Raw genomic sequence first — 13,287 nt, forward strand, 5'->3', positions numbered from 1 at the left:
GACACTTTTCTTAAGAAGTCTTCAATTAAGTTACTTGTCCTTAATTAAATTACTTGTCTTGCACAAGAATAATTTTTCCACGCTTACTTTTTTTTACAAAAAAAAATTAAGCATCGTACTTATCAAACCTAAGTATTAAAATAATAAAATCAACCAAACTTGAGAGGCTGCCATTTTTATTATATGGGACTCATTCAACTAACACAATAATAAAATAATTAAACATGCGCGTATAGGTTTTATTATAAATATGGACCATCATCACCATCATTTTCATACATCATATTCAAAAACTTACTAGACATCACATATTATTCATATTTTGTTACAAAAAGAATTGAAATATATATAATCATATACTTGTATTATATATCTTCAAGAATAATCATTCAATAATTTAGAATTAAGGAGATGGTTAAGGTGAAGGGGATAGTTGTGTTGCAAAAGAAGAACACTTTATTGGATTTCAAGGATTTGAGTTCATCATTTCTTGATGGTGTTCATGAGATATTGCTAGGAAAGAAGGTGTCTTTTCAGCTTGTTAGTGCTGTCAATGCTGATCCAGGTTTGTTATTTTCTCATTCTTCTCAAATATATAATTTTGGAAATTTGAAATTCTTTCGTATGGAATTAAAGTCGATAGATGCATACATGGTGATTGAATTCGAGCACATATGTTACATGAACTTGCTATTTAAGAACATTTCGTATATGCACAAGATAGGAGGATAAAGTAGTTGACTAACTTTGTAACGAATTTTATGTGAGAGTTGATGTTTGGGGTTGAAGCTTAATTATAAACTATTTTGATTAACAGAAGAGAATCACCTTTCCTCCTAGCACAGAGTTTTTACCTTATTATCACCTAACCTAGAAAATATTGCATCCATGCAAATCAATATGTATGTAATAGATTTTTTTTTTTTTTTTTGAAGGGATGTATGTAATAGATGGTTGATAAATTAAAATAAATAAAACCTTTAATTACTCTATTTGGCTTTTGAATTTGCCATGCATGTCAAAATTAATGTTATATTAATTTATGTAATGTACGCAAGCCACAAGGGTCTTAGTATATACTTCGTACTAGTAATAGGCTATAGTATGGGTTTAGAATTTTGGATCTAGACTCAAACCGCACTACCCTACCTATTAAGCTCTAAACTCGTACGTTATTACTTTATTCAAACTAGGGTAGTTTTAACCCTTTATCATCCCCCAGTTAGACCTAACTTTATAAAGATTCACTTAATGAATGGAGCTCTCACAATAAGGATGATTCTCATATTGAATTTTCAATTTTGAAAGAAGTAAGGGTGATTTTTAAATTATATGAACCTAAATCATCGAAATATGATGTTTAAGTATATTAGGCTGGCTAACGCGCGCGATTGCCATTGCTAGTCTTGTCCGAGAATTATTTTTTTTCAAGTTTTTGGTTACATTACTGAAGGATAATATGTAAACACAAATTTGGGCTATAAATGTCCGCATACTATTCTAAATAGTTTAACCAAAAAAAAAAGACAAGGCACAAACATTAAAAAAAAAAAAAAAGCAATTAACATTAATGAAAGCAAAATAAAAACTTGTACACATTAATGAGGGTAAGTATATATGTAAATGCACGTTTTGAAGGGTATAATTGGTAGCACACTATTAATAAAGTAATCTTATACTTCTACTTTTTATAAGATAAGGTAGGGAAGAGAGATATATTTGATAATATATTAATATTATATTTTTAATTTTTGTTCCGTCAAAAAAATAAAAAAATAAAAAAAATTTGTAACACAAAATGATGAATAACTTTACATTAATTGACTTTCCCAACTCAATGGTTTTCAATAATTAAAGATTTTATTTAAAAAAAATTAAAGATTTTTAGAATCGCGTTTAATGTCGTTTTTTTTTTTTTTTTTATTTAATTAGAGAGCCATAAGGACTGCCAATAAAAATCAATAATAACTTCACAAGTCTTTTTAAAATCAGAAGAGAGTTTCAACCACTTGAGATATCCCTAATCCCTTTATTATACTACGTAGTACATTACAAAAAGGATACTCCTTTTTTTTTCGGGAAAAATGATACTCCTTATACCCTTATTGTTTGGTAGAGAAAAAAAAAAGGGGGAGGGGAATAGAAAATTACACATAATTATTTTTACGGGGAAAATGGGAATGAGTTATTTATTGGTTGAAGAAAACAAATGAAAAAAAAATTCCATCATTGTCATCAGCATTCACCGCCTTCTCAACAAACCTTGCATCATCAAACTCACACTTACCCCTTTTTTCCACAAATCCCTTAAACGACTGCGTTTAACTAACCTTTGTCAGGTACTGTACCTTATAACTCATTATTATCCTATTTAATCTCAATTAATTTTAATTTTTGTCGAATTTATAGGTTTTCCGTCAAAATTGTTGGTTATAAAGTTAATGTCGTTTTGATTGATGAAGTTAATGTATTTCCATTGTAATTTGTAGTTGATATATAATTATGAGGAGCCCCATTCATCTTCATGTATTTTGTTTATCTAATGGCATTATCGAGATAAACTTGTATTTTCTCAGATAATTATATTCAATTATCTTAAACTTTCTTTATTTGGGTATTATTACTGTTTTTGACATGAATTTTTAATTATGATTGCTACTCTAGAGCTGACAATCTTTGATCCGACCCGATAATTTGACTCGAATGAAGTTAGGCCCCTTTTTGATTCACCTTAATTTTGCTGAACTGAAATTATTTTTACTGAACTGAACTTATTTTTACTGAAGTGAAATTATTTTTACTGATTTTCTATTTTAATTCTTCTTTAAGAAAACTGAATTTTACTGAACTGAACTTATTTTTATTGAACTGAAATTATTTTTACTGAATTGAAATTAATTTTACTGAACTGAAATTATTTTTAGTTAATATTATTTTTTTTTTAAGGTGAAGAGAACAGGGACATACTGAACTTGAATAACCCGAATTCTATTAGCAGTTAGCACAAGCCTAAATTGAGCCAAACTAAACTTGAATTGAGTGGAATTCCTGATACATCGTACACTTCCCATTTAGAAATCTTAAAATGAGCAAAGAAAAAAGCGATCAAATGGGTGTATAATTACCCTTTGGTATACCTACCTCTACGTGTTCTTGGTCATTTGGTGTACCCCGGGGGTAAGTATAAGAATTGGTAGAACTTTCGATAGTAGTTGAATCAATCCTATATTCTTTTGACCCCTTACGGCCTGTTCTGAGCTCAGCTGAATATTTTATGAATATTTTATGAGAGAAGGAAATTAGAAATTGAAAAGATTGGAGCAAACTGAACTCAATTGAAGTGAACTTAAGCTGAAGAGAATAAGCCCTTAATTCATACAACGATTTATTAGGGGAATCAATAATAAACCTCTACTTATTAAGAAATGTGTGAAATTTTCTTACCTGGACAAGCTAAAATAATATACGTAGCATGTAATTTTATATGATGGGATTGGATCAAAAGTGCAATGTTATTGTATCATTACTGAGGAAGTTTTTTTCTTGATAATGATATGTATAGGAATAAAGCTTGAGTAATTTATTCTTGCAAAAGTTTCATGTTAAGAAAACTTGAAATTCTAGAATCTAGATTATAAACGTATACTTCATTTGTCCCTTAATAACATGGGAAATTGTATGTTTTTCAGCTAACAGCTTGAAAGGTAAGCTTGGAAAACCTTCCTATTTGAAGGACTGGAATACAAAATCCACTGGCTTAGCAGTTGATGAGGCTGTATTTAATGTGACATTTGAGTGGGATGAGGAAATTGGTGCTCCTGGTGCATTGATCGTTAGGAACGAGCACCACAGCGAGTTTTTTCTGAAAACTGTGACCCTAGAAGATGTCCCTGATCATGGAAAAGTTCTCTTTGTTTGCAACTCGTGGGTTTATCCAGCTCAGTACTATGAGAAGGATCGTGTATTCTTTACCAATAAGGTTACATCCTACATACATTTATCTAGTTTTCGTTGTTTACACATATACAAATTGTGAAAGCCATGTTTGTCTGAATAAATTTTCTGTTGGTGATTTAATTGTTGTTAATCAAATTTTTGGGTGTTTTTTTTTTACCTTAGACATACTTACCTCATCAAACGCCTGCATTGCTGTCCAATTACCGTGAAGAAGAGCTGGAAATTTTGAGAGGAAAGGGAAAAGAGAATGCAATGCTGAAGGAAAGTGACCGAGTTTATGACTATGCAGTTTACAATGATCTAGGAGAGCCAGAAAAAGGTCCGGAGTATGCCCGGCCAGTTTTTGGAGGATCCACTGAATATCCTTATCCTCGTAGAGGTCGAACAGGCCGTCCACCTTTAAAGACAGGTTACAGTCACACTACTTCCATTTGTTCATAACATTTCATCTTTGCATTGCATCCTCCCTTTTCAATGTTGAAAATTTGAAAGCTAAATAATCTTCATAATTCCGTTGCAGATCCTGCCATTGAAAGCAGGCTTCCATTGCTCAAGGGTCTAGACATCTATGTTCCAAGAGACGAGCAATTTGGGAACCTTAAGATGGGTGATTTCCTTGGTGATTCAGTGAAGTCCCTGTCACAGGGCTTTGCTGGCTTGGTCAGAGCTGTATTGGACAAGACACCGAAAGAGTTTGACAGTTTTCAAGATGTGCTGGATTTGTTTGAAGGAGGAATTAAGGTGCCACAGAGTCCATTTCTAGATCAATTAAGGGAAAGTCTCCCTTCGCAATTTCTGAAAGCAATTACTCGAAATGATGGTGCACCAATTCTGAAATACCCAACACCTGGTATAATCAAAGGTACACACTAGCTTATATAAGAGCCCCTGCGTTTTCCATTGTACAAGTAAATGCATCTAAAGCATTAACTTGTGTCAACTTATCCCTTTTTGATCGAATTTGCTGATGCAGAGGATAAGTCAGCTTGGAGTACTGATGAAGAATTTGCTAGGGAGATGTTGGCTGGAATACATCCTCTTGCCATTCGTTGCTTGGAGGTAATATATGGCCATGTTTATTCTTTCCATCATATACGTATGAAAATTGAAAATATAAGTGTACTAAATCTTTAAGCATTCAAGAGAAATTTTTCACTTTTCTGCTAATTGAAAGCTAGAAATGTACAGCTGAGATGTAAGTTGTCTGATGTTTACACTTCGATTGTAATAGAGTGAATTAGATGTCTACCTCAGTTGCTTTGATGTGGATATGAGATAATATAAGAATGTCTATATTGATATCAACGATTGTGATGTTTTGAGGGCAAGGTTGCCAGCATTTTCTTCAGAAAATCATGCTTAAGAGTTAAAGAGTAGTGCAATGCACTTGTACAAGGTTGACAGTTTGATCTTGTTTGGTCAGTCGGCGATTAGATCAAGATGTTTGTCGTATGAATCAAATCATTATGTACATGAAACTCCCTTTATTTTATAGCATTCCCCTTTGAAATGCAGGAATTCCCTCCGGTTAGTAAGCTTGATCCCTCAACATATGGAAACCACAGAAGTTCAATCACTGAGGACATTATAGAAGAAAATCTAGATGGTCTAACTGTACCTGAGGTAGCATTCTCAACTGGTTTCCAATCATATTATTCCTACCCATATCTTCATTCGTACATTAATTATCTGTTTCTTAACCCTGAATTAGGCAATTGAGAGAAAAAGGCTATTCATATTGGACCATTATGATACGATGATGCCATATCTAACGATGATCAACACGAATACTCCTTCAAAGGTTTATGCCACCCGTACAATCCTCTTCCTAAAAGATGATGGAACATTGAAGCCGTTGGTGATTGAGCTAAGCCTACCACATCCTGATGGAGACCAATTTGGTGCTGTTAGCGAAGTATACAAACCAGCCTCTGATGGGATTGAAGACTCTATTTGGCAGCTAGCCAAAGCTTATGTGGCTGTTACTGACGCTGGTTATCATCAGCTTATCAGCCACTGGTACTAAATTTTCTATTAAAGCTTTGTTTACCTTGTATAAAAGTCATGTTTCAAGCTCTGACTTCTGGTGGGGTATCTTCTTTTGGACAGGTTACACACGCATGCAGTCATTGAACCGTTTGTAATAGCATCACATAGACAGCTGAGTGTGCTTCACCCAGTTCACAAACTCCTGCATCCACACTTTCGTGATACAATGCGCATAAATTCCATAGCACGGCAGACTGCTCTTAACCCTAATGGGTTGTTTGAACAAGCCGTCTTTCTCAGACAGTATTCTGCGGCGTGGTCATCCAAACTGTACAAAGACTGGGTTTTCACTGATCAAGCTCTTCCGAGAGACCTTGTCAAGAGGTATGTCACCTTGTTATTTATCATGTCTAATTCATTCAAATCTAATAAAAAACATACTGTAATTGTCTTTAACTTGATCAATGTCCTGTCAATATTGCTCAGAGGAATGGCGGTAAAGGACTCAGAAAGCCCTCATGGATACAAACTACACATCAAGGACTACCCATATGCTGTTGATGGACTAGAAGTTTGGTCTGCGATTGAGACTTGGGTCCAGGAGTATTGCTCATCTTACTATGAGTCCGATGACATGGTTGCTACTGACCCTGAACTACAGTCCTGGTGGAAGGAAATCAGAGAAATAGGCCACGGTGATAAGAAGGATGAAGATTGGTGGCCGAGCATGACGACTCTAAAGGACCTCACTGAAACCTGCACAACTATTATATGGTTAGCTTCTGCAGTCCATGCAGCAGTCAATTTCGGACAGTACACTTATGCAGGCTACGTACCCAACAGGCCAACCATAAGCCGTCGGTTCATGCCAAAACCGGATACTCCTGAGTACGAAGAGATCAAGGAAAACTTCGAACTTGCATTCTTGAAGACAATAATGAGCCAGAATCAAGCATTGGTGGGTGTATCTGTTATTGAACTTATATCTAGTCATTCCTCTGATGAGGTTTATCTTGGACAACGAGAGATCGATGAATGGACTACAGACCCTACACCATTAGAAGCATTCAAGAAATTTGGACAAACGTTGGTGGAAATCGAAGATAAGATTGTCGAAAGGAACAACAATGAAAGCTTGAAGAATCGGGTTGGTCCGGCTAAGTTGCCCTACACTCTACTTTACCCTTCAAGTGGTGTGGGAATAACTGGTAAGGGAATACCAAATAGCATTTCAACTTGAAAATCCTGTTCATTTTATCCTGTTATTTCAGGGAAAAAAAACTGTCTGAAGTGAAATGATCAGCATATAATTCAGGTTATATACATTTACATACCAATTTGTGAAATTTGTATCAGCATTTATTTTTAGTTTCAGATGTAAATGTGGGCCGGCCTATAATAAATTCCATCAGGCCTTTGTATTCTTTGATTGAATTATTATGTATACTATTAATATTTCATGCTAGTTGTCTACTCCCTCCGTTTTTAAATACTTGCTCCATTTCCATTTTTTGCACTGTTCATTTATCCTACATTAACTAATGTTTGTGATTTATACATAAGAAAAAATATAAGCTTGTAGGTAGTTGTTGGAATCATCTCAATGAATAGATTATTAATTTTCAATTGTTAGAATTTATACTTATTGATAATTATAAATATTAGTGATCAAAGATTAGCATCGGCATGCGTGTTCAAGAAAAATGGAGCAAGTATTTAAAAACGGACGGAGTATTACTCTCCGTATTCTCTGTATTTTTTTTTAATTTTATTTCCTCTATTTTCGTTTAGATGCAACACACCCTTTAGCGCGGTAATTAAGAAAGGTGGGGTTTACATGATATAATAAACTTTAAAATAGGATGAGTGGTTGTTAGGAGTGTAATTTAGTGGGTCATGTGCTTTAAATAAGGGATATATTCCCTCCGTATTTAATACTTCCTCCATTTCTCTTGGACACGCATGTCGATGCTAATCTTTGATCACTAATATTTTTAATTATCAATAAGTATAAATTCTAACAATTGAAAATTGATAATTTATTCATTGAGATGATTCTAACAAGTACTCACAAGATTATATTGTTTTTTATGTATAAATCACAAACATTAGTCAAAGTAGGACAAATGAATAGTGCAAAAAATAGAAATAAAGCAAGTATTTAAAAACGGAGGGAGTAGTATAGTTTTTTCTTAAAGTAACTTTCCTTTTGTAGTGTTGCAAATATTGTGACATTTCCTTTTTAGGAAAGTATTGCAAGTAAAAGAAAACAGAGAAAATATGTGAGAGTTTAAGGATATATATACAAGTAATTGCAAATTCTTAGATCTTATCCATTGGATTTCCAATAACGTTAAGATTTGTATAGGGTAGCTCCTACTGAGCTGCCTCGTTTTCTGTAGGATCCGACTCTGACCCTCCTTTGACTCATAGTCGGATTATTTTAACTGATTCCTAATTTTTCTCGGGTTTGAAGCGGATTTTTTTCCTCGGATTGGGGCAGAGTAGGGTCAGATCCGAATTGGATTGCTGTCCCTACTCATGGCTGACCCCAGCGAGATCCATCTCAAAGTCAGCACGCCCCAGCTTGCAGCACTAAGAATAGAACAACTATAAATGGTAATTTAAGTACAACGAAAAAGAGGTTAGACACATACATTTCATCACATATCCATTATTATTCATCAAAAGTCTTACTAACTTACGCATCGGAGGGGGGTTCTTCAAAGCCACCCTCGTGGGCATAACCACTGTTATTTTGCAGGTAACTCCAGTCCGACATCCAAGCCTAACCCCTAACAAGGCTCCAAAACTACACCCGAAACAAGATTAAAATTTATTAAAATTTATACTTGTATGATCTTTACTGCTAGTGGTTTTGGCCAATAATATTAAAATTTATACTTGTATGATCTTTACTGCTAGTGGTTTTGGCCAATAATATTAAAATTTATACTTGTATGATCTTTACTGTCAGTGGTTTTGGCTTAATTAGAATGAAATTTTCATCATGAATTGAGAATTTCATGAACATGCTTTGAAATTCTTGTTTGATTTTGTTAAATTTGTTTTCATTATCTTTAATTGTTAATTGTAGATGTTCCTTCAAAATGTCACTCTTGTTGAATAATTTGAATAAGAGGACTGGTATCAAAACGTGTATATGCTTGATTACAGTATAATTTTTGAACCTAAATCGAATAAGATAAGCTTGACAGGACTTGAGCTTGATTGTGTGGAAATGTAAGCCAAATAACAGATATTATATGCATACTAAATTCTCGTAAACGAAACATGTCTTGTAAGACGGATTTGACAAACTAACACGTAATATGTGTATAATTTGAAACTTTGAAGTAACCTACGGTAAGAACCAGTTTTTTTAAAATAAACTACTTCGTGCTTTATTGTATGATAATAATGATATGCATATGCTACATATTAACAAGGAAAATGTTATACATAGCCCTTAGGGTTACATATAAGCATTAAATTTACACTTGAAAATCGTAAAAAGGTTAAGAAATCATCAAAATATAAACACTATTAACACTGATTTACGCGTGTTTTTGTCATGAATTACTAATTTTATACAATTTTCAATAGTATATTTAATGCTTATATATAGCCCTTAGGGCTACATATAACATTATCCTATTAACAATAGCTAAACATCAATCCTAGGGGTTGTTTGTTTGACATAAAAAAACATGGGAAGTGAGACTTCCTAGGAATTGCAATTTTAGTGTGTTGTTTGGTTGACAATAATTTGATGAAATGAGGGAAGTGAAACTTCCTAGGAATTTTGAGTTCCCACAAAATGGAGGAACTTACTTACCTAACCCCCCTTAGGTAAGTAGAAATTCCCATGGAAGTTACTTCCCTCATTGTTAACCAAACAATTTTATAAAATTCCCATGAATTTAATTGTAGGAATTTAATTCCCATAAATTTACCAATTTATGGGAAGTTCTAATTCCCAAGTGAACCAAACAACACCCTATTTTCTAAAAAACATTTTCCCTATGTTAAATTTGGGTTGGTTAAATAATTTATGATACGTCTAATTCATATCCTTGATTTTGGCTGTGATTCTTTTCTTTCAACCAAGGCTTTCTCATATAGCCTGGTCCATCTAATAGCTCTATCACATGGTCCCTAACCTAAAACTGTACCTTATTGCATTGTGTGTTATGTCATTTAGATCTTGGACATTTATATGCTCATTTATTCCATCACCAAGTTCATTTACTAGTAGAATTACTATGAAGAACAAAATGACAAATAATGTAGATGAAATTTGATTTCTCGGATACTATTCTAAAGCTGATAAATTGTTTTTGTCTTGCATGGTTTTCAAAACCTTTTTTTTTTTACCATTAATATCTTTAATTATATATTAATAAAAAAAATTATAGATTATAAAAATAATACGGAGTATTTTTGTAGAATGTAGATAAATCTATTAATATTTCACAAGTTCATATCTTTTATATATGTACTAGTTTTGTGCCCGTGCGATGCCCTGGTTGTTTATTGAATTTTAAGATAATTTTTAATCTATATGCCAAATTTTAAAACATAAGACAAAATAAGTTAGGAATTGACGTGCTTTTGTGATGATTTAAACTATATAGTAGGCATGTAATGACTAATAATAATAACATTGGTGAAAAACATTTCTTGACCCGTAACCTGTAATTATGACCCTGCCCGCAATGACTCGTGACCCGACCCGATTGACAGGTCTACACACAGTAATAAAATCATATTAGATTGTAAAGTATGTTGTTTTAATTGATTAGAATATATTATAAATAATGGATGTGGTGCATTTTGAGCTAATTCCTTTGCTCCAAAAAAATACTATGATACAAAAAATAAATTTATATGATAATTTAGGAGTGTTACAATTTTTTTTTTTAATAAAATTATAATTTAATTTGTACATATGAAATATTGGTACTTTATCGAAAATAAAACTATAAATTAACAATTTTATCCTAAAATTCTATCCAAATTTGGATTGAAAATAGAATTCTAAATTAATTTTTTTTTATCTTACAAATTAAATTCTATATAACTCTATCCTACGTGGCGCGATACTTGACGAAAAGTTGGAACGCCAAGTGTCGTTATCTCGTCGCTTGGCTAAAAGTTTAGCTTTATATATTGGTTATATGATTTGGTGAGAATTTTCGATAAATTATTTTTAATTTGACCATAAAAATCAAAACAAGAACATCATTTTGAAACGAAGGGAACTCTTCATTTGATTGAAACCGTATGCCAAATAATAAGACCCCCTGTTGGGCCAACCGGCAACCAACAAAGACCCATAATTCCACAGGTCAAGCTGTTAATTATATACTCCGTAGTCCGTACTTACATTATTACATTCTCAATATTTTTCCATTTGTTGTCCTTATTTTATAGGAAAATATTTGTCAAGGTTGATGCTTAGACTAATGTATGTAATTATCTATTGGTTGACTGCTACCTTTCTTAGCTAACCCCACACATTATTATCAGTCACATTCAAAGATTTTGTCCTCTTTTGAAATTATTACCAAATTTCCTCCTCTTTACCGCGACTCTTCTTCGGTGAGGAGTTCTTACCTATAGGTGGTACATCCGTTTAAGTTCAGATTTCGTTGTCACATTGTTACGAGCAGTTAATATTACACAATCAAAGTGATTATTACTTTTGCATAGTTACTACGGAGTATATGCATATTAGTCTCGTTTGATGTATGACTGATATTGGGTAGCAATGGCACGTGAGGGCGAGGATAGCCCACATTCCCAACTAATAGTCTAATACTCCTCACTTTAGAATGTACTAAAGGTAGAGTGGTTTTCGATTCAAGTAAAAATTCAAATCTTTTATTTTCAAGTAAATTACGAATTTAGATTAACATTTTGAGGTCGACATACAAATCAAGTAAGTGTCGATATATGTACAAGTCTATATCCGATAGTATAGACTTGAGAACTTACCCACCCCATACCCACACCACGGTCCCGCCCCTACCCCATTTATGACACTATGATATGGAAAACTCAATTGACAGATATTAGAATTTGCCACTGCTTCCAGCTCATTATATTAAATGCAATAGTTTTGATAAATTTATAATGTTATGATTCATCGGATTTTGTATTAAAGAGCGGAGAAAATATTATACGAGTACATTTATACATATTCGAAACGTCCGTCTTAGAGTAAACTACTATTCAGGTAACTTCAAATTCATATGAATAGCAAAAAAATTGATAAAGCAAAAAGGAAGAAACTTTATTCAGCCAACCATAACATGCTCTGACATTCGTTTAGCACAAAATCAAGACCAAAACCCCCAACACTAATCCTACCAGCCGACAATAGAATAAAGGCAAATAAACGTACGTCACTTTTTTACCCTTTTTTTTGGGTATACAATCTGTGCTTTATCCGAATCATACTCCCTCCGTTCTTTCGTTATATTATCACGTACGAGTTTATATTGAGCCTTATAGAGCAGTAGTTCGATGTCAATATAGGTGTCAACAGAGTAGAATAATATAGTTGAAAAGAACAGGACCTAAGTTGTACAATATCATAACGAAAGTCATTAGTAGTTAAATTTCTTAAAACGTGTTTTGAATATTGTGAAATAAAAATATTAAAAAAAAAATGTCATTGTTTTAATGAAATGGGGTAATAAATTCATATGACTAGAAGTTAGAGAGAATAAATTCTAGTTCAAGTTCCGAGTAATCAGAATTTTTGCACCTTTGTGTTGTTCATTTGTTGTTTGTCTTTTTTTTTAAAAAAAAATGCTTTTGCAAAAACTTACAGTTTTGGGTTTAGAATCAGATACCCGGTTTCTTTTTGCTGATCAGTGATCACACCCATATTTTTACCATTGCTCAAGAATTCTAGAAAGCACTAATTGATGTTCACATCAAACTATGTTAATTGTCTTATGGAGAATCATAATTAATTAGAAAATGAAACTTGTTACAAGTAATTGATGTAATACTTTATATAAAAACACGTGATTAGCTTCACGTTAAACAGAAAAATTATATAAATAAATTCACACTTTCACTTTCAACAACAAAATTAAGGTTTATCAACTTTGATGGTATAATTTTTTATATATATATATCTAAATTCTATTATTCCATATACATACTAACATACCAACTAGTCAACTACCAAGTAAGATAATACTTGTATAAGTTGTATTATTACATTTGTGTCGATATCAACTTCTAAGAAATTAAATTTGAATGATCTCATTAGCAAAGTAGTTACAACAATTAAATACAATAATACATAAGTTACTTTCATAA

The 13,287-nt window shown here is 32.7% G+C and overlaps 1 protein-coding gene across 1 annotated transcript; it reads left to right on the forward strand.

Annotated features, from left to right (window-relative positions):
* Positions 1–279: 279 nt before the first annotated feature.
* Positions 280–7,369, forward strand: LOC110708631 (probable linoleate 9S-lipoxygenase 5). The gene is made up of 9 exons (XM_021886808.1): positions 280–565; positions 3,690–3,979; positions 4,120–4,366; positions 4,478–4,819; positions 4,931–5,016; positions 5,473–5,580; positions 5,669–5,976; positions 6,067–6,330; positions 6,433–7,369. Exons 1-9 carry the CDS (start codon positions 412–414, stop codon positions 7,184–7,186), a joined length of 2,553 nt encoding a protein of 850 aa, XP_021742500.1. The 5' UTR covers positions 280–411; the 3' UTR covers positions 7,187–7,369.
* Positions 7,370–13,287: the final 5,918 nt, after the last annotated feature.

This window comes from Chenopodium quinoa, unplaced genomic scaffold, assembly GCF_001683475.1.
Source record: "Chenopodium quinoa cultivar QQ74 unplaced genomic scaffold, ASM168347v1, whole genome shotgun sequence".
NCBI lineage: Eukaryota > Viridiplantae > Streptophyta > Magnoliopsida > Caryophyllales > Amaranthaceae > Chenopodium > Chenopodium quinoa.